This window comes from Pectinophora gossypiella, chromosome 10 (assembly GCF_024362695.1).
Source record: "Pectinophora gossypiella chromosome 10, ilPecGoss1.1, whole genome shotgun sequence".
In the NCBI taxonomy this organism is placed as follows: Eukaryota; Metazoa; Arthropoda; class Insecta; order Lepidoptera; family Gelechiidae; genus Pectinophora; species Pectinophora gossypiella.
Genome location: NC_065413.1, coordinates 9,577,286 through 9,604,972, shown reverse-complemented (window position 1 = coordinate 9,604,972; position 27,687 = coordinate 9,577,286). Strand labels below are relative to the sequence as shown.

General features: G+C 36.1%; 1 protein-coding gene across 1 annotated transcript; it reads right to left on the bottom strand.

The window, feature by feature from the left end:
- Positions 1-165: 165 nt before the first annotated feature.
- Positions 166-27,122, bottom strand: LOC126370137 (uncharacterized). The gene is made up of 4 exons (XM_050014885.1): positions 26,817-27,122; positions 23,548-23,724; positions 7,711-7,821; positions 166-1,030 (listed from the first exon to the last, which is right to left on the bottom strand). The coding sequence occupies exons 1-4, from the start codon at positions 26,878-26,880 to the stop codon at positions 801-803; spliced, it is 582 nt and encodes a 193-aa protein (XP_049870842.1). The 5' UTR covers positions 26,881-27,122; the 3' UTR covers positions 166-800.
- Positions 27,123-27,687: the final 565 nt, after the last annotated feature.

Sequence of the window (27,687 nt, the reverse complement as noted above, 5' to 3'; positions counted from 1 at the left end):
AGTATTTTTATTTTACCTGCAATAGTTACAGAAATACATTTTTATAGACTGAAGAATTCTAATATTTTGTATTCTGTAATACTTAGATATTGCAGTGTTGTATTTTATTTAACCGCTAATATAATAAAATAGGTAAAAAAATGGGATAAAAATGTAAACCCTTAATTTAAACTTACAGCTTTACACTTTTAATCGATTCGTAATCTCTTATTCTATTCTTGTACATTTTCATAATGTTATATAACTTAAAAACTAGAAAATATTTACAAGATTTTTACACAATTTGACGTATATTTATAATTAAACAAATAACACCTCAAGTAATGTATCTACAACAAGTGAACAAAAATAAAATAAATCATTTTTATAGGTAATACTTAATTTACAAATGGGACACAATCCACAGATTCCAAGTCATAAACCAACAGAAACTGCGAAAGATATAACTTATAGTTATAAGTACCTACCTATTGATTGATTGATATCTACAGTTCTCTGAACCATGCCTAGATGGCGCTATTTTCGCACACAGTGTTTTTAATACTTAGAAGATTTATACTATGAATATATATTTATATATAGAATACGCGCGGTCATCTAGAAAACAGCTCCGGTGTTTTGGGCTTCGAATACTCGTTTCTGGATATAAAGTCATGATCAAATTATTTATGTATTCTTCAATAAATAAATAAATGTAAAAGATCATGACGAGACGCGTCGTCATTGTTTACAGTTATTTATTCAAATTGACACACTCCTTTTTAGTAAAACTGTAAAAGTACGAAACCTAAGAGAAATTCTTACAAGAATATCTCATCAATGAGCTGTTTGTCTATTAGGCGGTGAGGTTTCGGCTTGGAGGGTTTCCTTCGCCGGCGGTACAGCCGTGCATTGAGAGGGTAGAGGGCTGGTGAGAGGGCGCAGCGCACATTGAACCACCAGTCACAGGACGCTACTCCTTGGGAGAACACTGTTCCGTTGGGGCAGAGGAACGACGCCTGCCGCCCATCGATGTCACAGTAATGCCATGCTGGAAGGAGAAGGAAAGGAACTGATTAGATAGGCAAGATTTTTTATATATTGAAATATATATTATTTCTTTTTATTCTTTTATATATATATATATATTTATTTGTATTTTATTTTTTTCTTTCTTTTTCTCCATTGTTTTGTTTTTTTTTTTGTATTTTCCTGTTTGTTATATTATATGTTATGTTACAGTCTTTAACTTGTTTTTGATAACTGTTGGTTCTCCTAGAATTAAAAAATAAAATAATAAATAAATAAAATAAATATTACTACATTTTGCAGACTGATCACCTGATTGTCCAGAAGTAAGATAGTCCGTGCTTCGGAAGGCACGCTAAGTCGTTGGTCCTGGTTACTACTTACAGATGTAAGTACGTAGTCGTTACTTGAGTTACGTCAGGGGCCTTTGGCGGCTCAATAATAACCCTGGCTTTATGAGGTTGGTCATCCACCTCACCACCCACACGATAGAAGAAGAGACTACATTGTAGGTTTACCTACCACACAATAGTATACGGCTCACCAACATTGTCCGGCCAAGTAGTTAATGCCATCTGCGGCAAATCTACAATAAGTCACGTCAAAAAAAAAAGGCTCACCAACTAAGTAAGGTGTGGGTACTCAATTCGTTAGTTCATCTTGCGATGGATGTACTTCTGACTGCCCTAATTGGGATATACATATCTTGCAACAAACTTATATAAATAATTGAACTTTGCTATGTTGTCAAATACTTAAAATATTTTCAGATTTATGATGTCGCTACTGATTATTACGTTGTATTTTTTATTTATTTATTAGGCACATCAACAGTACAACTACACAACAGTTAATATAACTTTTATATGCTAGTGCTAGTGCTTGCGCCAATTACAGACGTACACTTATGTTACACTTAGCATTCCGATATACCTAATTACCATAAAAAATAAAAAGAATATTATATACCTTTTACAGAGTAAATCTTAAAACAAAATCGCTGGGGTCTCCTTTTAAGCAAAGCATGCCTGTGCTAGGAAACCATAGATTTTACGAAACATTTATACGAAAGAAAAGGCATGCGAAAGATTTACTGGGCTTTGTATTAGAAGATAAAATGGAGAGAATAAGCACAAATACATAGATTTGATAACTATAACTATAAATAACGATAACTGAGGAGCTCGGTGGCGCAGCGGTAAACGCGCTCGGTCTGCGATTGTTGAAGTTAAGCAACTTTAGCAAAGGCCGGTCATAGGATGGGTGACCACAAAAAAAAAGTTTTCATCTCGAGCTCCTCCGTGCTACTGAAGGCACGTTAAGCCGTTGGTCCCGGCTGCATTAGCAGTCGTTAATAACCACCAATCCGCACTGGGCCCGCGTGGTGGTTTAAGGCCCGATCTCCCTATCCATCCATAGGGAAGGCCCGTGCCCCAGCAGTGCGGACGTTAATGGGCTGGTGATGATGATAACTATAACTACGGCTCTACCGAATACTTTTTTACTTTAAATTCCCCTATCTTCTCCTAATTCGCATGCCTTATTTAATGTACCGTACAAATATAGCAAAAGAGACGTACTAATATTGAATTACTCCGCATAAATTGACGACACGCGTGACCACATCCAGGCCAGCTGCCCAGTCTAGTGCATCGATATTACTTTGCAACCTGATTAATGATTCTAATCATATTATTTATTACCCATTTTCAAATAAAAAATGACGAAAATAACAAAATATGAAGAGGTTGAAACTCTTTCGAATATTACGAAAATAACTATGGACAGGTTTTGTTAGTATCAATTTTACGATTTGGTAGATGAATGCCGTGTTTCAGCAAATTATATTAAGAGGACTTATAAGTATTATAGTAAGGTAACAGAGTTGACAATATTCACATTGTTTACTAAGCTAAATACTTTTTTATTCAAAACAAACTGACACCATCTACATATCTAAAAATAACTACTTATAGCCTTAATAGCTACCGATTTCCATGTTTGAGAAGAAGCATGCTGTTTGATACGACTACGTTAAGTATAACAGACTATGTAATGATAGACCTCAATACTAGCAACAGCCTTCATTATACTTGAAGGTCTATGAATCTAAGACTGGGAATCATCTTCTATCTTACAAGATAATTATTTACAGCCCTGTTCAGTCATATTAAGTCAGACGGTCCCTTACTGGTATGTGATTAATTGGGATTCCGTATGTTTTCTTTCATCATCTCCCTATAATAACATTATCCCGTTTTCGCAGGGTCCGCTTACCTAACCTGAAGATTTGACAGGTCTGGTTTTTTGCAGGAGCAACTGATTGTCTGACCTTCCAACCTGAGAAGGGAAAACCAGCAAAATACAGATTAGGTCACATACCCCTCCGAAACGCATTTCTCGGATATGTGGGTTTCTTCACGATGTTTTCCTTCACCACTGAGTACGTGATAATCATTTATGATCCAAACATTAATTCTAAAAACGATTTCAAAAATCATAGGTTTAGGCCCTTCCTGGATTCGAATCTGCGACCTCTCAGTGAGAGTCAAGCATTCTTCCAACTGGCCTACCAGGGCTATATTCACAGCATACGGTATTCTTATGTTTTCCTTATTAATTAATATTTTTTTGGTATTTTCAAGTTTAATTAAACAGACAGTTAGGTATTAAATAAATACAGATTAATAGAAAAATAATTAAATGTACAATACCACAAATTGAAGTAAATCTATAATAAATTGGTGTGTCATTACCATCGTCATAATCAATCAATCCACATCGACCGATTACTGAAGTTGTTTAGAATATTCTCATGTCGTGGGCATAATGCCAATACGTATATCGACTATACTACGTATAGTACAATGGTAGACACCCCCGTGTCACCTTCATAAGAGCTGCGGATTCAAATCCAGTCCGTATCAGGATTTTCGATTTATTTCAAACAACTGTTTGGATCTCTGGACTCTTTTAGGACACGAGTGAAGGCGTTTTTCCTGCAGGCATAACTTTGAAGTGATTTTCTTATTCTCCTTATATGTATTATATTGTACAGGCTATTTATATTTATTTATTTTTATATCACTCCAATGCATAAACTTCTTTCATCCTAAGGTTGCCTGGCAGAAATTTCTATTGAGCAATAAGGCCGCCTATTGTGCTTAGTTTTATTCGTATGTGTATGTCCTGTGTATATGTTTTATCTATAAAGAATTATTGATTGATTGAACTGTTGTTCGGACCTCAGTTACAGACGCATCCTATCTTTATTCAGTAAAACCTGACTTCACGATGTCTGTTATCTTGCCAGGGTCTATGGACAAAGCTTCACTTTTATAATAACATTTAAGTAATTGCAATAACATTTGAAATCCCAACCGGACCATAACTGATTAGTATCTCATGAGTCACCTACTTCATTACCTTTACCCTTTAGTGTTAGAACTCGTAATTTATATAAGTTTACCCTTGAACTATATCTGCTACATCTCGATAGCTTCGGAATCGTTCTCTGATCACCAATAAAATTTTATTATAGTTTGGAAGCTAGCCCAATCTAGTAGCGGAGCTCACGTTTCGACCTAACATTTGGAATCTTCCGGGTAACTTTTTGTTATAATTACCTGACCTCAGAATACCATAAGGTCACTCTAATCATCCTATTAAAGCAAGGCCTCTGTCAAACATGGTGGTTCATTTGTTAAAGTTTCAGACAATCAGACATGAACGCCTACGGGTAAATTTGCGTAATTGTTTTTACTATTGTTCTTTTTATTCACATAAGGTATAATTATAGTACGCTTTTAAGTTAGGCGATGATTTTTGTCTATCAATTTCCTGTTCTTAAATCTTAATGTGTTTTCTTCTATCGTGTGGGTTGTGAGGTGGATTACTAACCCCATCATCCCTGGTGTCAGGGTTACTATTGAACCGCCAAAGGCCCCCCTGACATGGCTCATGTAACGACTACTAACTTACATAAGTAAGTAGTAACCGGGACAACGGCTTAACGTGCCTTCCGAAGCACGGATCATCTTACTTTCGGACAGTCAGGTGACCAGAGTGTAATGTCCTAACCAAACAAAGGATCACAAAGTGATCTGCGTGATACGTCCCCAGCGGGACTCGAACCCGGGACTTCCTCCGGATCGTGTGCCCAACGCTCAACCACTGGACCACGGAGGCCGAATCTTAATGTGTTATTGATAATAATAACATGAAATGCTAATGTCGTATTCACGACAAACACATTACCTCATGTGGCTCCACGTCTGCCTACTTTAGGCCACGAGTCTGTCACCAAACAATATATAAAGTGACTTCATATTTCAACGGTGACTTCATAATTGCCTATTTCTAAGAGTTAATCTATTCTCATCCTCACAATAAATTAGTCACTGAGCTTTGTAGAGGCTTGTGTAAATGTTCCGGATCTTAAATGCGGACAAAACTTTAAGCTGCTTGAATTAATGAGTATTAAACATTTTCAAGTCTTTACATCTGAAGAATTAAAATACTTAATTGAAATGTTGATATTATCTGAATAACTTGGCGTGCATTATGTATTGTACTATGCTAATAAAAATAGTAATAAGCTTACAAAATCAGACATAGCTTTGGCACTAGATTGCTTTACTGCTGCTGATTTGTGAAAAAACATGCAGTCATATTTTCGAATCTAGAAGATTCCAATTCCAACATGTCTTTTTTATGGAATATGAAATTTAAGCAGAACTAAGTCAAATATATATTAAGACTTCATAGTCGGACCTAGAACAATAACGTTCTACAGAACGATCGCGATATGAATAATCAGGTCTAAGTACGTACAAGCCCACGCTTTATTGTATATGAATTGTATGCGCCAGCGTCATGACGAGCGTACTTTGCGCGTTAAACCTCTTTACACACAGAGACGGCACCGCGAGTGTCGCGGTCCGGGCAGCCGGAATTTGTATTAATACAGGCCGTAACACGGGGACTTTCTGTGCACTCGGGCACCCAGCGGCTTAAGGAGACCTCCAAGCCCGGTAGAGCCTTCAGCGCTCCCCATTTGTCCGGCCAAGTAGTTAATGCCATCTTCGGCAAATCTACAATAAGTCACGTCAAAAAAAGAGCCATCCGAGCACGGAATCATCTTTATCAAATATTCAGGTTGCATAAAGGAGTCATAAAGTGATTTCGGCAATATCACCATCGTGATATCAGCGTTCTGTGGAGGCTACTAGTCGTGAAACACCCCCATCAACCCGCACTGGAGTGTAGTGGTGGAGTATACTCCGTATCCTCTCCCGTTAATTAAGAGGAGGCCTGTGGAACAGCAGTGGGAAGTATGTTCATGTTATGTATGCGTGCTCAAGCATTACAAAATATTCTCAGCCCGGAATGCCCCTCTATCGTGTCTGTGTGCACCAAGCTTTACAGTTCTCACGACACGCGAGTAATTACACTCGGTCTTTGTTCCGACATTAATTCGGAAACGCTACCTTTATACGTTGCCACCTATTAGGAAAACTTATTCGAGGTCAGTTCTTTTAGACTTTGGTTTATTATGTATATCTTATCCGAGTCGCTTATGACATTTTTATGTATTTTAAGGGACTCAACTCTTATTTGATGATTATGCCAGCCCCATTGGCTCATGAAATTCATGAATAGTTGAAGATCATCGGTAGACGGGTCTAAACAGCTAACATATGTAAACAGCCTGTATAAGTCCCATCATGGGCACAGGCCTCTCGGCAATCAACCGTAGGCGGTACGGAGCATACTACACCATACTGCTCCAATGCGGGTTGGTGGAGATGTTTTACCAACATAATTACGAGGTAAATATTTTTAAAAAGAGAAATGTCTTAACAATGTAATTAAATTACACACCACAAGAGATCTCTTACATTAAAATAAACATAAACACCCAAATCAGACTGAGATATTTAGACGACAGATATCTGTGTAATAGGTATCGAATCCGTTAGTATTATTGTATATTTTATTCCTCTACATAACGAACAGTTTCATTGCTATCTGAACTGTCCAGCAAGGAGTATTAATTTCTTAACAGAGAGCAAAAGTTGATCGATGTCAAGGCAAGGTAAAATTAATAAAAAATATATCTATCTCGTGTTCTCATAAATATTAAATGTTTTCTTATTAATGAAAGTGGTCGTAAAATATAAAATTAATGTCAGTAGTAATCGCGGATCGTCTATTCACAAGTTTGCAAATACCTTCTAAACTAAATAAAATAAAATGATAAAATCAACTAATGCACTGTTGGATCAAGAACACTTCAATTTCAATCTCAATATTGTAAAAAAGATATTCTTATATCTTGAGGATTTGTGTTAATTTTTTTTGAAATATTCATTTTTGTTGAGTCGGTGATAGTAAATATTTCATTTTATTTTACTAGCACATGTAAGGTAACATATATAACTACATCAATGCATACAGTTCACAAAAAAAAACAATTAAACTTAATTGTAATCATTTCTGTGGAGACCTTTATTGTTATAGGTAGACAATATACATATATAATAATGAATTGCTATTCCTTGGTCTCGCTAAAATTCGAGAAAGGCTGAACCGATTTGGCTAATTTTAGTCAGACCAGGGAAGGTTTAAACGATGAGCAAATACGGAAAAAGATGATACGAAGTTCGCCGGGATAAAAAAAAATGTATAAATTCCGTTTACCTTGACATCTCGTCTCCATGTCAGCAAAGAATCCGGGATAAGGCTGCTCATCGCAGTAGAAATTGGTGTACGGCACCGCGCCCAGCACCGGGTAGTCCGTGCCTGGCTTGCCTGAAATGTCACAACAGCAACAATAAATAACAATACACAACTATCTGCTTCTGCTCTCGTATGGATTGTGAGATCAATGGCCAACCTCATCAACCTTGGTGTCAGGTTTACTATAAAACCTCCAAAGACGTATCCGTAGCCTATAATTTCAAACCAACTGTAACTGTTGAAGTCGGTTAAAAAAGGTTTTCATTTGTTATGATCATTGTCGATATATCTGCCTACAAGAATATTACTCGTATTAACTAAGAATGAACAAAAGCTTTATCATTTATTAATTTATTTACTTAATTCAGGCAACTAAGGCCCATATATACCATAACCTAAGGATACATACAATATTGCAATTAAGTTTAATTTAATTAATGAAAATAAAAACCTAAAATGAACCCGTTGATGTCTTTTGTACTGGTAATCATAATGTTCAATATGAGTGTTTACTTATAATAGTTCCTCTAACATTTTAATAAGTGAAAATAGTAAATTATATCTAATACAAATCTAAAGCAAGCATAACACAGCATCACGCCTGTATCCCGAAAGGGTAGGCAGAGGTGTACAATATACCTGTATACCCACTCCTCACCAGTTTTGTTTCAGTCAGTAATAGGAGTTGAGCCTATTGCCAATAATCGGGCACAAATCCTGTTAATTACGTGATATATCGTAGATAATTGATATAAGGTCGTATCTATAGCATGTGAAGTTGGTAAGTCATCCATCCTAACTTTTTCCTGGGACGCCATAAAATTTGAAATAAAATATATGTTAAGATATTAAAAAGGTATTAACTCAAACTATGTGAAAAAAATGTGGTCTAGACAACCTGACGTCAGAATGTCTGGCGTCTTTCTTTATATTTACGTTTTTGCACTGTTCGTTGAGGTACTAGATAATTTAATGTAGGTACCAAATAGTATCAAAAATAGTACATAAAATATCGCACTTGGTCCAGAGGTTATGACACCAACAAAAATTATATGTGTATATAATTTCCTCTCCACTTTCCTTTCCACCGAGCACACAGTACAGTCATGAGCAATATTATGTACCTGCTTTAGAACCCTGTCGCACTATCATATTTGACATTTAATGAGACTTACGGTTTAATTTGTCAAAAAAGTTAATGTGACACGGTTCCAAAGTGTATACATTACTCGTGACCGTACACGTGTAAGGTTCCTTATTCCCAAGCACTAATATTGAGCAATAAGAGGAAGCCGTTTTAAGAGTCACTAGGCCATGTTCATACAAACGGTGTTTAATACAATTGAACATTTAGGTTTCAACATAATTACAGGCTCCTATCATAGTCTGGGCCCGCTGGTAGATAAGGTAACCGCGCTGTCTAACCAAATTAGCTCAAACGTTGAAGTATTAAATTAACACAATATCACACGATGATTAAGGCATTGTGCATATTTGCAAATATACGATCACGTTAACATAATAGCATAAAAATGGAAGACTTTTAATATTTAAAGATAAAAAGGTCTATTTATAGCCCTGTTTACGGCATATTTTTAGGCCGTGGTAGCCCAGTTGGTAGAACGCTTGCTCACACTTTGAGGTCACAGGTTCCAATCCAGCTCAGGCAACCAATGGTTGTCGAATCCGTTTTCGAATTCATGTTTGTGATGAAAAGGTCTGTTTATAAACTAATACAACTCAAAACTATATTTTTTTAAGTGTGTCTTTCGCTAACATCCCTCATACTGATTTAATAAAATCCCAATCTATTGTTACGTCCTAAACTGCATGACAGACAAAAGTAATATTGTAACTCAAATATTGTAGGTTCCGGTATATAAGCGTGCACTAGGGTTCGAACTTACTAATAGTTGGATATTACCGAGGGATAAACTGAAGCGTATCTTAATAAATAAATAAAGGCTTCTAGACAGTGGTTCCCACGCAATCGCCACGCCTGGTGAGCGGTGTGATTCGTGCGATATATCACTCACGACACCCCTGCTAAGCTCACAATCTACGCGTAAAATCTACTGTAAACCTAGCCAATACTTGTTTGAATAATGTCTTAATATTGTTATCATATTTATGAAATAATGTATCATGCCTGTCTCATGCAGTGTGATTTGAAGGCAACTATATCACGCCTTTTATTAGATTTCTAGTAAATGAGGCTCTGTTTCATTTATATTTATCCCCAAAATCTTGTACCGTTATATAAGTTACAAATCTATCTACATATTAAAGTTGACGATGTTTTTGTAGGAATCACTTTTGTTAATATTTTTTATTATAATTGAGAGAGAGTTTAAGACTAATTGATGAAAAAAAAACATCCAGTATGTATTTATTTTAGCTAGCCTATCGTGTCCCACTGCTGAACAAAAGCCTCCCCTCTCTTCTTCCACAGATCCCTATCCAGATTTTTTATTATTTATTTTCCTATAAAAAACCTGCTTTTAAAATATGCCAACGCATTGCAGCGTAACCATCCAGTTGATGACCGTAGATATTTACCAAGGAATTTGTCTCATAAAGAGTAGGACGTTTAAATTATGTTTGTATGCCGTCAATTATCCCAAATAACGCTGAATATGTTACTAAGTATATTGTATATTGCTTTACAAACAATACTGCCAATTAATCTCCACAAGATTGTCTAACTAGTATGAATAATAGAGCTATAGAAACTAGAAATACTTTATTGGTACATAATAAATTTATACGTACAATAAGTGTGCATATAACCATGAACTTATAAATATTTACCTAAAGCAAATAATGCTTTTTGCATCAACATCTTTTGTGTTTTGGAATATGAATGTACCTAATACAATGTACCTAATACCTAATACACAAATATAGATTAATGAATGCATATTCTCTATTCAACCTTCTTCTTCTTTTGATGATTCCAAGAACACAGCATCCATATTTCACTGCTCATATACATAAACTCACGTCTATATCCTACCGGGGTAAGCAGAGGCTTCCATTTGTATCGGTCTTGATATACCTCCTCCACTTTCATCAATCGTATCGTGTCGCGTGTACGATAATACACGCGCGCCGAATTACTAGATCGTACTAGACCGTTTCTAAGACATCCCCAATGCATTTTAGTTGTTATGGTTGCATTTCACTGTAGTTTAAGTAAAATAGAAAGCAGAATATAAGAAACATTAAATAGCATTAAGCGTTTGAAAGCAATGGCTTCCGTGTTTGATTGTTGGTAACATCGTGCTGTGACCGCGGTGACCGATCAGACACGACCACTCGCCCGCATAACAGCCCTCTGGTAGTTAGCAAAGATAACGAAAGTTCGCCCCACTGCTCACTTTCACCTCCGTACCATACCATACTATCACGAACTATCTTTATAATAAATATTGTCAGAAGACTTCGTTAAGCAATAGCTTTTCGTTTATATTGGTAATGCAGAATCTGCTTTCAAAACAAAACTCAGAATGAAAACTACATTGCTGCGAATCGCTTCGGTAATGGGTACTCAAAAATATTGAGGTATATTATTTTTGAGTACCCACCTACTGGTAGGTTTGAGTACCTACTTAATGGCAGGCAGTCAAAAATAGAGACGATATGATTATCTACTAAACGGTGTTATTCAAAACAACATGTTACATCATCCAATATTAGTTTCTATAATGAACTATTTATAGTAATTTGTCGACGTCTATTCGGAATGTAGAGAATACTTAGCGATCCTCAATAACTTACACAAATGAATCAAATTCGAATCGAATTGAATTCGAGAACATAAAGTACTAAGACAAACAAATGGTCAATTGCCGCTAGCGATGCAATAACCTCTCACCCTCATTAACTATGAAACGATAAAGCAAACGCTGCGCAAATTACAACAGGTCCCGGTAGTCGATTCAAATGAAAGGTAAAAGGTATTTCATAGCTATTTCATGCTAAGCCTCTTCCGGGGCTAACGGAGAACATTCAATTTTCAGTCTGTTTTCTGTTAAGTACTTACGTCAAAATAAAACAACTTTTTAAATTGTGCAACTGGCTAGAAATTCTCATTCTAGTCAGCAGCACAGGAGAAAATAATATGAGATATGGCAAATGACTTTTTCTCACACTAAACCTAGTGATTTATATTTCTCTTTAACATAGATAAATCAATAGGCGCATTCTTATTGGCCAGTACTGCAGGTAACATTGTATTTCTTTAATGTTTAATTATTAAGTTTATATAGAACCTTTCCTATAAGTTCATTCAAATTAAAAAAGTCTAATCTTACTATAAATACATAAACCAGAAGCTTCATAGAGCGTAGGAAAAGTAATTGGGATTGCGCAAGCAACCGTCTTAGCGCATCTTACGTAAACTGTCAATTAGGTTAAATACATACTATTTATAAATTACCTCTGAATATTCGGTGAAGTAAACATAGTAACGAAACTTGCATTTGCTTGGTAAGGTATTCGGAACTACTTTTATGTGAGATAATCTAACAATACATTATGATACTAAGCTGGAGTAGAATACGTTTCAATAGCTGATTGAAACGTATTCTACTCCATTTGAGGAGTTCGGTGGCGCAGCGGTAAACGCGCTCGGTCTGCGATTGTTGAAGTTAAAGCAACTTTCGCAAAGGCCGGTCATAGGATGGGTGACCACAAAAAAAAAGTTTTCATCTCGACCTCCTCCGTGCTTCGGAAGGCACGTTAAGCCGTTGGTCCCGGCTGCATTAGCAGTCGTTAATAACCATCAATCCGCACTGGACCCGCGTGATGGTTTAAGGCCCGATCTCCCTATCCATCCATAGGGAAGGCCCGTACCCCAGCAGTGGGGACGTTAATGGGCTGATGATGAGCTGATTGATGAATTTCAAACACTACTAGTTTCGTTATATACCTAGGCGAATACAATGCAATAGACACAAAATATAACAATAAATGAACATTACATTAAAAGTAGTAAGTACTCTTACGTACGTTTCGAATCCGTGACATCAGACACAGAACAACTCTCTATTATAAGACGTATTACTCACTAATCATTCATAGTAACAATACATGACCTCAAAATACTTTTTTGCGCTTAGTACCTAATAAATAAACAGGAAACTGTGATAGGTAAACTTGTGTTGTGATAGATATTTGATTTTTAATTTATGATATGATGACTGGCTGCAGACCCTATAGTAGGTATATGATTATAATTAGTATAATTATTCATTGCAAAATTATGAATATAACTTGTAGAATTCAGAAATGCGTTGCTGTCATGTTACATGAGGACGTAAATTACTCGTAGTATGTGTGTAAAGGTAGAAAAACAGGCCAGGCTAATGATACGCGCCGCGATTTAAGTATGTAGTAAGTGTTTGAAATCTGCTTAACACAGTGGAGCGAAGTTTTCGTAACAGTTTGAAATGTAATGTACTAGCATCTCATGTTTTAAGTCGCCGTGATGGATGACTAGTGGCGTTACGCTTATCTGTTGAAATGGATACGTACATTGAGACGCAATCAAATTAAATAATACCCCAAAGTATAACACACGTGTGTACAGTAACGAATTAGACTGCCTGCTGTTCTACGAAACTATGTTACATTATTAACTAGCTATGTCTTATCTACTTATGTCATTAAAGTCTTTGTCAGCCATTCATTAGTATTCAAATTGAATTAATGATGACAAGCACAAAAACACAACTTTCAATTAAACCGGTTTCGGATTGAATGGTATGGAGGTGTAAATGGTTTTATTTTGTCTGAGGTTACATTCGAGATGATTCCAGGAAATTTTATGTCGAAAATCGAAGATGTTTACTAATTAAGTCGCAGTAGGTAATACAAACAACGTGTTAAGGTCAGAAAAGACGCGGAATCACTCGAAGGTCGGCCCCCTCACGTTTATATAACTTAAATGATCTACTGCGCGATGACACTCGATTTATCATATTTTTAGCATTGGCAATGAATATACAAACAATTTATTATTACAACCATCACAATAATGACAAAACTAAACTTAAACATATCGACGAGGTCAGTTTTTCTGTTATCTTACATGAAACCATCACAATATGGAACCTTGGTAGTGACATGATTCTACATTCGCCACAATTGATCGCCATACTCGTATGTATGTACCTTGTACCTATATAATTGGCAGATATCAGATGCATGACTTGGATGTGGTAATATGTTAGTCAGCAGTTCAAACAGGTCATCTCTAAGTTTAGCTAGCATGAAGGACGACTTACAATAGTTGCAATATATTGTATACTGCATTCATCGCATTGGCCAAAAAATCAGCGGCTCTTTTGGAAAATAATTCCTTAATTTCCATAAGTCATAAACACCTGTCTCACGCGGCTATTTGTGTGTCTCAATGTAAATAATTATTAATATTGCACATCGTCCATACGAAAACCGGCTCCTCTGGTCTCAAGTTGTATAATACAAATACTTAGCCCCTATATAGATATGTAGAGACTGCTATAGATGCGCAATATCTCTATTTTTAGAAATAGATAAATAGGCAAATTCATATGTCACAAAATACTTCAAGTATGCGAATGAGTTTTAGTCCTATAGTTACCTAAGCAATTTTATCGTAATCATCCCCATGAACCTATTCCAATTATAAATAAACTAATTATAGGGTTTTATGCGTATAGATAACAGATTTAGTGAAGTGACACACAGACGGGCAGTCATTATCTCTATCGTGAATAATAACCGCGACGCGACGCGGGCGCGGTGGCGCAAGCAGCGGCGTATAGAGTATATGTTGCGCAAACGCTCGCGACAACGCACCCTGCGCGTGCGGCCATACATCATATTTTCATGCCATTTTATAATCTGTCAAATACAGTAATTTCTATATAATGCAATATTGTTTTATGATGAGCGATCGTTAATTAAATATTAAAACGTGTCAACGTCGTACGTATGCAATCTCGCCGTCTTAAATGATACAAAAATCATGTGCTGTTGACAGGAATATTTTTATTTATTACCACAAGTATACTGACAACAAGTGCTGTGTTATTGAAGGCAAAAAACACTCGTCTACTGAGTATAAAATAGTTAAGCATTTTATAATTGTTTAAATCCCCGTACTTGCCTTGGTGCGCGCAGCTTAACAAGCTTACTAAACAACTTATTGTACGGTTCCGACATCTTACTTAGTACATACTCAGTCAGCTTATTATTATAAATGACAAGTTAATAGGCCGTCCCTTAATATTTTTGTGTGGGTTTCCTATAATAAATAGTAGGTACAGTTACCTCAATTTATCTGTCAAGTTGGTACCTACGCTGCCAACAACCTTTACCTGCGATCGTTCAATATCTTTAAAAACTCATTATAAAGTCCCAGGGAAAATGTAAATGATTTGTAGGTTGGTACCTACCTATTCATTAAGTATTAAAAATGAAGATTATGGAATTTTGATTGTATTCATCGAGACTGGGTAACACTTTCAAAATGTTTTGGTTTGTCCTTCAATTCGCCTCGTGCTTTATGAACGCGTACGGGCATTGTTAAAGTTGTCATTAAAACTGCAGACAATGTACTGCGAGTATGTCATTTTTGTGTGCAATAGTCCCTGAAGCTAACCACACTTGACCTATAGGGTAAATAGTAGTGTTAATTCTATACTAGGGCGGGGTTACGTGTGAAGGAGAGCAACTATTTATAGGCAACGCATGCAGTTATCAGTATCTCAGTATGTAATCGACTATTGTACCCGCGCCCACACAACGCGTACGCCATTCGTTAGGTCTACAATATACTAGTCCAGTGTAAGTTACGAGGTAGTTTGTAAATAAGCAGCAAGATCTCTGCAAATTTGATAACACCCTGGGATTGTAGCAAATTCTAGTAGCATTACCAAAAGAAGAAACAACACCTTTTTGTCGGATTTAATACGCAAATAATCACATACGTCAATAATAGACAGGACACTGAATCGAATTCTCAGTAATGAACCTACTAGCCGGTCTGGTCTTTACTCATTAAATCGATTGCAATGTAAAGCATACCATTCATAAATCATACCCACAATCAGCCGTGTGATACGACCCTAATTATTATGGTTCGATATGACAAGCATTGTGTCGCTGTCAAAAATTACGTGATCACAGGAAACAATTATCATTGTCATGCCAAATGCCAATAGTTGGATAACCTTGTCCGGGAATAATAACGGTACTATGGATTTCGCAATGCCGTACAGAATAGAGTAAATATCTCGCGAGCTCATGTATTGATTAGCGCCAGCAATTGACACAGTTATGTTTGGTTAGTTTCCTCATCGTTAGACAAAACTGTGAATGAATATAGACTTTTATTACGCAAGGTGAGCAATACCGGACGATGAATTGAAAAAATAAAGAGAATTCACATGATCCGGGGTCGAAAATCGCACACCACATAGCCACAATTTATTTATTTATTTATTTATAAAGTACAACCACATCACATATATTAAAACATTTTACATTTATAAGGTTACGGTATTGTGACTAATATATATGACAATTACGGCGTACAAAACTTATACAATTAAGGGTACTTAAGCCACAATATTCCATCTCATATAAATCTAAGTTGTTTTCTCCCTTTTCGGAGAACGCGTGACCTAAGTACATCTCATCCATACCATAGTGTGACGGGTTCCACTCCCGCTCAGGGATTTTGGAGATATAGGCGTGATGCTACGTTAGGTATGTTAAAATATTTGTTGTTAAAATAAGGTCATTTTTTTTCTCAAAATAAAAGTATTTATTTTACATCTTAAACAAAATAGTTACATAATAGGAATGGAGTTTCTTAATCTTAAAAAGGGAAAACAGAATAAAGAATTTAAAGCAAAACAAAAATTAAATTAAGTACTAAAACAAAAATAAGTAAATCGTTTTAAATATGTAAGTAAGTAATTCTTATGGACATGTGTGAGAAAATCCTCACATTATGTCCATGCATGTCTCTCTCCACATAAGGATGCAGTAGCATCTTACGACCGCATATTCCCACTAGGTCTAGCTAGCAAACCAGTTCTTCTACTATACCCATGCATTTTTATTAAATCGCCCCTGGTTCCAAATAAAACGAGATTTGCTTGATTTATGTTACGACAAACGGCTTCAAGATGCGACTAAAAAGAACTTCTTACTAAGTATTTTAAAGGTTTATTTTTGTAAACTTATTTTACGCCTCCTTGAAACTTGATTCAAAGGTCAATTTGCCGCTGTATTGTAAATAATAATACCTACAGAATAATACTTACATAATTTTACGATAACTGAAATGGAATATAAGTAGTATTAAGTAGGAATTTATTTTTTAGTTTATTGCATGACTTTTACGATTTTTTAATTACTGATTTTTTGTTTTGTATTTTGTTTTTTCCAGTTTGTGCAATAAAGTATTTGTTAAATTTGTTAAAAGTAGTTGTTATGTTATTCGACTAAGTTCAGTAAGAATAATACTGATTAAGTCATTTAAAGGAAAAACACAAAGAAATAATTAAGTATCTTTCAATTTAATGCAGTCTGCGCTTCAAGTCTTTAATAAGTAGTACCATTATCTAAATCTCAACAGATTCTTCATAACAGAGTCCGAATGTAACGTGTAATTACGATGTTTAACTTAATGAGTGTTTGTGGCGGAACACACGGAGCGGCTTGTGCGCATGCGTCGACCATGCATAATGAAAACCGCCATGACCTAAAAACTGCATGGATTATGTGACCTGTCGCTTTGAGTTTGAGGTCAGAGAGCAATACTTCCTGCAAGGATGTTTGTAAAAAAATGATTGAATACCTACTGACGTCAGTTTCCCTTACTTGACACTAGCTTGCTATGTGCATTTTTCTATCAGTTCCGGCTTCCCTTTAAGATCCGAATAGGGTAACAAATATTCTTCCATCATGATGAAGATGCGCACATTTTAAGTGTCAATTGAGATCCGAATAGGTAACTTAGACCAGACTAGTCTAAGTAAGTAGGTTCCAGCCTGCTTAAACAAAATAATTCCTAAATTGCCTAGACCGCGTAGTTTTAAAATACTTTACAGGTGGTAGTAACCACAGAGGTTAACTTACATAAAAGCTTTTTAGGCTAATACCACATAATGTCCGATAGTTCATTATGCCTACACACGACTACCTTCATGCGGCCTCACGTATCGTATAGAATGCCAATGCGCTTTGCACAAATTATACTCAATAATACAAGCCTCACACACTATGCAATTAAAATACTACAATTAAGTTACAGTCTTGCAAAAGGTGACTTTCGAAATTCCCCGTCTAAAGGTATCCCTGCGATTGGGGCAACTTCTTGAAAACAATCTTAGAACGATGCAACGGATATTACTGAGAATTACAAATAATGGTGAATCATTCATATGGAATGACTAATTAACTGAGGAGAGGTGCACATAATAAGCTCACAAAAGTTGAGTCGACCATTATAGGTTATATGGAACACCAACTATCGCGTTAGTCTAACAGAAAGTTCGGTGAAGCGTGGGTTAATCTTGCGATGGATGTACCTCTGACTAGCCCAATTGGAAATATAGTCGTGAGCTATGTTATAAATCATGAACTGCCTTCAATCCCTACTATTGTCGACAGAACCACAATTGTATTTGACTGGGTTGAAGATAAATTATGAGATGCTAATCTACAAATAGAAGCCTGTCTAAGATGATCAAAATACAATCACATTTTACTTTTCGACTTATTTTCGAATTTTATTTATGAGTTAATTAAAAATAAGTATTACGACGTTTGACAGCTTTTATTAATGACGTCACAAGACAGTATTTCCATAGAAACTCCAAAGAAAACTTTCGTTTTGACGTTTCGTAAAAAGTATCTCATTTGATATCAAAGCCTATTCATCCGAATACAAATCTGCAGCTTGCATTTCTCGTAACGTTACATAAATAAAAAAAATTGCACATTGTGCCAATTATCCAATGTTTGACACGAGACAACCAACACATCATGTAACATGGAACATGTCTAGGTATTTGGACACCAACTATATTATTTTTACAGAGTCGGATCGGGAAAAAAGTTATCTATCAGATAAACTATCTATAAACTTTGTATTCTCAATAAGTTTAATTAATTTTATTATTTTTTCGTTTTATGAATGAACTTATTATTAATTAATTTTAATTCATAAGTGCCGGACTCGATTTATCGGGATTCCACTATCCGGGTTCTGAAGCGAGTATAAAAGAAGCTTCCAGCATATTCCACTTTCAGATAAACTTGATTTGAATGGCTGAGTTTAACGTTTCCTTAGATACTACATTTACTAGTCCATCCTTAATTCGGTTCTGGCCCTTTGCTTGAGACATATTGGGTGCACTACCAATAAATCATTTCCTAACCTATTGTGATGCACGCTAATGCAGTTAAATGATTCACGATGCATATCTTATGTTTATTAAACAGTATGTTACTACACACGTATCTGTAACTGCCAGTACTGTGCCTTCCACCGTAAACCTAATTTTAGATTTAATCTATAAGTATACCCGTTTTGATATCTGACATATTTTGAGGACAAGTACCAAACTGTATGATTTCAATTTGTAATAATATTTCAGAATATGACAGGGTAATTCAATATAGTCAATATAGTTAGGCTATGTTTTGGTTGTATATACAAAAGCAACATATTGCCTAATGACTGTCTTAATTATTTCTCGTGCATAACAAATGAGTAGGTATATCATTCTCATATACTTACAAGTATGTTACCTAATAATACCTACAAGTAAGTACATATTTGAAAGACACATGGTTTATTAGATACCTACTTCTTCAACGAAGATATAAAAACTATTATTTTTAAAATTTGAAGTAGGTATGATTTAATGTATAGACCATTGATCAATGTAAGTAATAATATAAATGTTAAACAAAGAAAGAATAAAAGGTACTTATGTAAGTATATAAATATCTAGAAATAAAGCTTATGCTTAGTATTTATCTCGAAGCTTCCAATAGATAGAGCTTTCTCGTCGTGACCTATCCTACAGTGTAAGTCGGTTGCGCAAGCGACTACCACTGGTCTAAAGTAGACCCGGGCACGACCTCGATCGGCGCGCGATTGCTTAGACAATTAAATAAAACAAAGCGAGAGAGCAAGGCTACAGCCGAGCTCCTAAACTTATGGTGCGCTTCATTTGCATTAAGTACGTAGAAATCTTGAATGAAAATAATTAGGTATTTATTTATTTATTTATTTAATGTTCGGAGAAACAACAGCTATAATTAATTTAGTAGCAACTTATGGTAAAAACAGAAAGCCAATTATAGTTCCTCGCAGATAGCAATAGTAATAGTAATAGTATTCAATACAATAAACAAAGCAAACACTAAATAGCTACCTAGGTACGCATTACCAATTAACAGTGGTATACATTATCAGAAACACATAAAAAATTCTTTTTTATAAGTTAAGTATAATGAAAGCTTGCTGTAGCTGGGTAGAAAACTCTAGATGATTTTAAGTGTGTCGAAGGACGCATTTCCCAGACAAAATTCCAGCCACAATAAGGTTTACTAAATAACGTGTCTATAGCTAATACACACTTGGGGATTGGTTCTAGAAAGACCTTACGCAAGGAACCGGGCGTATTGTATTGTCCTAGGCAGAACCAATTCCTAGCTAACTTGAGCCACAGCCTGTATACTCCATACAAAAATTTCGTTCCACCGTGTGCCGTTTTACTCAGTGCGTGCGAGCGAGACAAACTGTCCGCACGCACTCCCTTACTTATAGACTCAAGTGGACCCATCGGGGGGGGTGAGGTAAATGAACCTCGCTCCAAGCTCGTATTTATGCGGGACGGAGAGTGTCCCTTCTATACGTCGTAATCTTGTCTATTCTTTGTCGCAAGGAACCAGTTGCATTGTATTGTCCTAAACAGAACTAATTCCTAGTCAAATTTAGGTTAATTTTACTACAGCTAATATCCAGTGTGGGTGTTACTATCATTTCTCATAATTACACGGTTACCGTATGTGCAATGTGTTCGACTCCGTGCCGCAACAGTCAACAAACTAGAATATAATTTATTATCGAACTATTGCGAATTGCTACCGTGTATAATCGTGATATATACCTATCCCGATTTTCATGATATGATACGGTTCAATACAATAGCGAATCATTAGGTTCTCCTTTTGATATGAAAGAAGTCATTCTCGTATGCAAAGCATGACACGTACATATCGTTATTTTACATAATATACTTAAATGTAAGAATTTTGTTATATTATATGTGTAGACCGTATTATACATTATATCTAGTGATCAGTACTGTAGCTTGCTCCGAATCATCTTATTTTTCGGTCAGTCAGGGGATTTCAGCCTGCAACATCCTAACCAAACCAGGGACAGCCTCACAAAGTGTATTTTGTTATATAAGCGTCCCCTTCGGGAATCGAACCCAGGATCTAGGAATGGTATACCCAACGATTAACCACTGGACCATGGAGAACCTTAATAATATAATCTTGGTGATATCGTACTTATTATTGAATAGTCTTATCGTCGGGATATAAACTAGTACATGTATAAGTAGTCACAGAACATTTGCTGGAAATAACATTTATTTCTATGAATGATGATTATAACATACTTAATCTTAACTATCTGTAACCATAGAAAAACAAAAGTATACTTACTACCATTGATGTATATTAAATATAAAACCAACTATAGCTTACTACCTACGTTATAACTACCTATCTATAATGTTAATTGATTCTCACTTTTTTTGGAAATGAAAAATGCAGAGAGAAAGTAAACAGAGAGGCATATAAAAATTACACACTTATGTAATTTGGGACCATTATCTCAATGTTACATTTCCGCATTTAAAATTTATACATTACAACGAAATGACTTATTCCATTAAAATTATTCGAAAATAATAGTCAACCTCATTCATTAAGAGAATCACTAGAATTGAGTCGCCATTATAGTGCTATTACTTGTAATAGACTCTTTGATATAATTACAATTTGAAACTATTCAAAAACTAATCACTAAACTAGTAAGAACTGTCTAGTGACATTATCATCCTTCTGCCCTTATCCTATTCTATGTGGGGTCGGCACAACATGTATTCCTCTTTCATTCATATTTGTCAGTCGCCATCTCTGTACATTTCACACACATATCCTTCTTTACACAATCCATCCACACTTTCGTGAGTCGTCCCCTACCCCTTTATATGCATCCACATTCATACTTCTAACTTTCCTCATTATACTCCTTTCATCCCTCCTCATTACATACCTATACCATGCTAACTTGTTGCTCCTCAATTTCTCACTAACCGGCGCTACTTTCAGACTTCCTTTTATACGTTAGTGATATCGTAACGAAAACTTTGAGAAATGATTTACATCATGATTCTGAAGTTGATATGAAGTGGAATTTTCCGTCGCAAAATTCATCATCATCTCCATGGTGATGGTGTCACTAACACCCATACATATCCGTATGGCTACTTGTAAGTACTTGACTACTTGTACATGGTGTAAGCGACATCGTAACGAATACATACTAAGGGGGATGATTCTGCTCATGATTATGAGTTAATATCAAGTTGAATTTTTCGTCGCAAAAATATAGAATTGAAAATAAATTCTAAAACTCAAATAACATGCAATTTGCGACGGAAAATTCCACTTGATATTAACTCAGAATCACGGTCTGAATCATCCCCCTGAGTATTCGGTACGATGTCACTAACACCCTATATATTCCTAATCTTATCCATTCTGGTCACACCATACATCAATCTCAAATATCACGTCTCTGCCACGTGCAATCTTCTTTCATCCGTCTCATTTGTCGCCCAGCACTCTGAACCTCTCTGAATCATACAGCACGACAGGTTTTGAGACGTTTGTGTACAGTTTATGTAAAAAATAGATTCAAAGTGTAACTATGTAACCTACTGAATAAAGATATTTCTGAATTTTAATTCTTATTATTATGCATAGAACTTAACTACATGAATCAATATTAATTTAAATTCACCTCACTTTATCTTTTAATGACGCCTTACATAATATCGCTGAAATAATATAAAATAGAATCATTTATAGGTACAAAATTTTCACGCTAATTCTTCAATGGCTAGTATAAATGTCAAGGACGATGGACTGTGTATTGTAAGAGTATTATTGTAAACGATTAGATAAGTAAGATTCTTTCTTCAGTCAACTTTTAAAGTTGAGAATTATCATACATTGCTTAAGCTTGCGCAAAAATACGAAACTTTTTTATTTTAACGATAAATCAAAGCCATATAAATGTCAATTTAGAATGAAACAAAAACGGAAATCGTAAGTCAGATTTTATAACTTTGGCATACGTGGGCAATAGACCTACGATTATTTATAAGACAATGTCCGTATCTTCGTCTCAGGTCTGGATATTAAAGCAGTACTTATTCATCTAAGTACCCAATCCCAGTTTAGCTAACGCAGTTGTACTTACTTACCTGTGAAAATTAACTAGACACTTCTCGTCAAGGGAAATGCATTCAGCAAGGGGTGTTCGTCTGTATACCCGGTGGTTTAAAAAAGAAAGGAAAGACATACCTAATAATAATATCTATCGTATCTAATGTAATTAGGTAATTCATATAGGGTAACATTGTTATACTTAACTTCAAAAATGGGCATACCACAAGTGAAAATTGAAGTGTGACTCACCAGGAATAGCCATGCCAAGCTCGAGGTATTCCTTGACGGAGGGGCTGAGGAAGGCGGGCGGAGCGGGCGCAGCGTCCGTCTCGGGCTCCGGAGCATCCAGGGCCTGCGCCGGCTCGCGGGCCACCGCCGAGCTGTCTGCGCGGGGCCGCTTCACTCGCGCGCCTTCTTCTATACCGCCTGGAACCACTCATCTGTTTAATTAAAGCAAAACTTCTGCCCCAAGGTTCGGGACAATAGTTTGGAGCCCAGGGTAACAGTAAATTTTGTCTGGGACCCGCCGTTACCACTGTAGAACCTGGCATAGATAATAACTAGGTATCTAGAATCGGGGTAACAGTATAAGAAGATGTGGCAGAGGAGCGGAGACAGGCCAGGCCTCATGGTTACGTTTGCAATCTCTAATTCTTCTTCGTTTTTCTCACTATAGCTACCTCCAAACCAGAAATAGCTTACAGAAGACCCCATGAACGCCATCAGACAATTTACCGGAAAATTGTGATAGACCCTTTCTATGAATTGGACAAAGCGATTTATGTAAGAGCCATTTCTTTTATGCCTGCCTACTCATTGAAATCGAGGTGGGAAGTAAATGAAATGCGGTTGTGTAAGGGTTATAATGTGCCGACCTTAGACTTTATTGTGAAGTGATAATCGCAGAAACCAATGTAGAGTTCTCTAGAAAACAAAGATTATTTATGTAAGAATGAATGAATGAAGTAAGAATACTACACAACAAGTACTACTCAGTACCTTAATACAGTTCCTATTGGGGTAGGCACAGACACAAGGCGGTGGCGTGCTGTTCTTAGGTAACATGTGACGTGACTAATAACGGAGTCCCGTGTTGTTCTGTGGTGACTACTCTAATATAATTCTACAATCTCAAGAAGTTTTGTGTCAAAGAGAAAATTCACTACGTATTAAAGAGTATTAGACATTATTTACGACTTTTATGAATAACATCTAGCAAGCAGGAGCTTCGTAGTGGAGAGCAGTGGACTTAAAATCGACCTTTCTAGAATAAGACAATTGTGATGAATAACAGAAATAAACAACTTTCGAATACACTCAGCGGATGACTTTGTGTACCTGGGCACGAGCCCTGGCTACGAAGCCAACCCAAAAGAGCTAAGTTGACGTAAGTATTAGAGTGGCCAAGAGCCAAAACGTAGTCAGATTAATGTGGGCTTTATTTTCCTATAAATAGGTATGTTGTTGAGACTTAGAGACTCGAAAGTAAAAACTACAAAACAAGAAAGTCATAACATGCTTAGAAAAATAATAGGTGTCGCCGATTAATAGTAGTATAGGTATTTTAACTGTCAGTACTATTCAGAGGCGGAGGGCAGGAGTCCTAGTACGGCTTTGCAGTAGACTACTCTAAGCGCCATCCCACACGCGTCAGACAGAGTACTGCGGGGCGGAAAGCAAGAGGGAAACCACTGCCCTATTTTTACCTAAAAAAGTAGCATGGAGAATGCTATACCGACAAGAGCGTGGCTCTTAAATTAGATATGATGAGGTATTTTAAATCATAACTTAAAAAAGTTTACCTCTGAAATCCTATGTATATCAATATTAACCATTAAACTTAAAGGTAACTTAAACCTAACTAACAGCACTGAACTAGGTTCTCTTATAGGTAGGCAAGTACTTTAAGTTGTTATAAACCATAGTTAACTATTTTCTTTACCACAAAATGCCATATTTTCATCTAACACCGTTTAGTAGCAAATTGCGCTCAGCACACAAGCTATTAGCCGTAGGGCCACAAATTACTAAGAAATGGAAATAATTATGGCTTGTTCGTAGTATGTCTTTTGCACCCGGCATTTAAATTAATGTTTTACGACCATAAGTTACGTCAACGTAGAGAAAGTTAAGATATTAAATTATTTTATATCGTCTAAGTATATGTAATTAATTTATCTACTTGCATTGCGCGATACGGGACAAGACCCGTGCTTACCATTTTTAGTTTAACTACAGCTTTTAGTTTGATCGCTTTTGATGATCTTCGTAACACCGAAAATATGATTTCCAACATTTATGTTCATAAGGTTTCCCCTGTTTTCATATGGTAAGTATATATAAATCCAAAGTTACCGCAGCTTCTCTCTTGTATTTGTGAACAAAGACAGTAAAGGCACACCCGGTAACTCCATATCAAAATCTAATTCTTACCGTGTGCCTACGGAGGATGTACCGTCGAACGCGTAAGTGTGAGCAAGACAGACAAATCGCGCACTCTCCCTTATCTCTTACGGTCATTTGATTAAGAGTCACACGCTCCGGAGGTCCCGGGTTCGAATCCCGGTGGGGACATATCACAAAAATCACTTTGTGATCACTAGTTTGGTCAGGACATGACAGGCTGATCACCTGATTGTCCAAAAAGTAAGATAATCCGTGCTTCGGAAAGCACGTTGAGCCGTTGGTCCCGGTTACTTACTACTTACTGGTGTAAGTAAGTAGTCGTTACATGAGTCATGTCAGGGCTTTTGGCGACTCAATAGTAACCATGACACCAGGGTTAATGAGGTTGGTAATTCGCCTCACAACCCACACGATAGAAGAGAAGAAGATTAAGAGTAAAGTGAAGTCGGCGCCCGATACGAATTGATGCGGGGTAGACTTCTACGTATGTAAGTACATGTAGTATTTATTCTTTGTAGCGTTGCCTCAAATGGCATGAACTACGTGACCGGACAAATTTATCTTAATCATCTTAAAATAAGTAGCTTTTATGTCTTGATTATTTTTTTAAAATTACCTATTTTCCCCTATGATTTTCATCTAACCTATTATGTCCTTTCCAACAAGATCGTCTTGAGGTACCTACCTACTTACAATACAAGACGAAAACCCCACCATATCACCGTCCGCTTCATCATGTCAACCATAGGAATTCAACACCATTTGTGGCTGCAAGTTGAGGGCAAATTGTTTTAAAATGTAGTTATGAGATTCTGCCCACCCCGTTTACAAGAGGGTGTCGTGTTTTCTTGTTAGTAAGCGCGAGTTCGATAGTGCGGTTTTTCCATATGTGGGAATCTGATATTTTCTTCGCTTTCAGCCTTGCTAAAAGTTGCATGAAAATCCTCTTATCGGTGATTAAGTTTAATTTCAGGGTACTTATAAACAAACTTATCTTAGTAAATATTAATTGTAATTAATAAGTATGAGTGTAGTTGGTATTTAGGGTACTTATATGAATTCAGCGTATAAAATTAATAATTTAGTATTGGATAATATAAGGAATTAATTACCTGTGATAGCGAGTAGGGATAATAATATCCCTACCGATACTCCAAGAAACGTCCTGTAGTCCATTTTGACTTTAAAATCGATGGTAAGTAATTCAATTCAAATATCACCAAAACATATAAAAACACATATTCGTTGTGCGTGGAATAAAGTTTAACTCAGCACAATTAAGCTTTCAGTCGACATTGAAGGTCTCAGGATTGTCGAATTTCGTAACTAGGGTTACGGTAGAGCACGGTACAACGGTTGATAGTCACCTCGCCGGCCACGACACGACTTGCGTAACAGCTCGCGTGCGCTTACGGAGACAGCCAAGCGCGCAATGTTCATCCAACGCTACCTATGCGCAATACTCGAAGCAATTTTACTGTACAACAAAATAATCTGACCTCTAAACTTCCTATCATCTCTGCTAAATGAATGCTTACTAGAATTTAGGAAGTTACTCAGTCTAAACATATTTTGTAACTTCCGACAGTAATTTACTAATGTACTTTTAGTATTACAGTTATTTTTTGTTTATTGTATAATACTAGTTAGTATTTAGTTAATAACAGTTTGAATTTCTTGTAAAAGACATGGGTAATTATTTTAGTATGAATGGTTTTTAGCAAATTTTAAATTTACAAACTTTTCAAATGTCGCGCGGAATTATGATACACAAATCGGTTTTGTTCGTCAGATATCGGAAAATGTCTATGATTATATTGTTGATGCATTCTCACTGCGATAACTACAATAAGTAAAAGTGAGAAAGACTGAATGCGCACGTCATAGACAAACATAAACAGCCTGACATTTCCTTTTTGTTTGCGCATAGCTTTTTTATTCTGCTTTTCTTTCATTCGTGTTTTGTTTTGTCTGCACTTGTAG

Bases quoted from the DNA above. Each gene is read 5' to 3' on its own strand.
- LOC126370137 (XM_050014885.1), bottom strand. From the start codon at position 26,880: ATGGACTACAGGACGTTTCTTGGAGTATCGGTAGGGATATTATTATCC. The intron at 23,725-26,816 runs GTAATTAATTCC...GAGTGGTTCCAG, and splicing joins ATCCCTACTCGCTATCACAG to GCGGTATAGAAGAAGGCGCG. The intron at 7,822-23,547 runs GTGAGTCACACT...GTGACATTTCAG, and splicing joins GCTTGGCATGGCTATTCCTG to GCAAGCCAGGCACGGACTAC.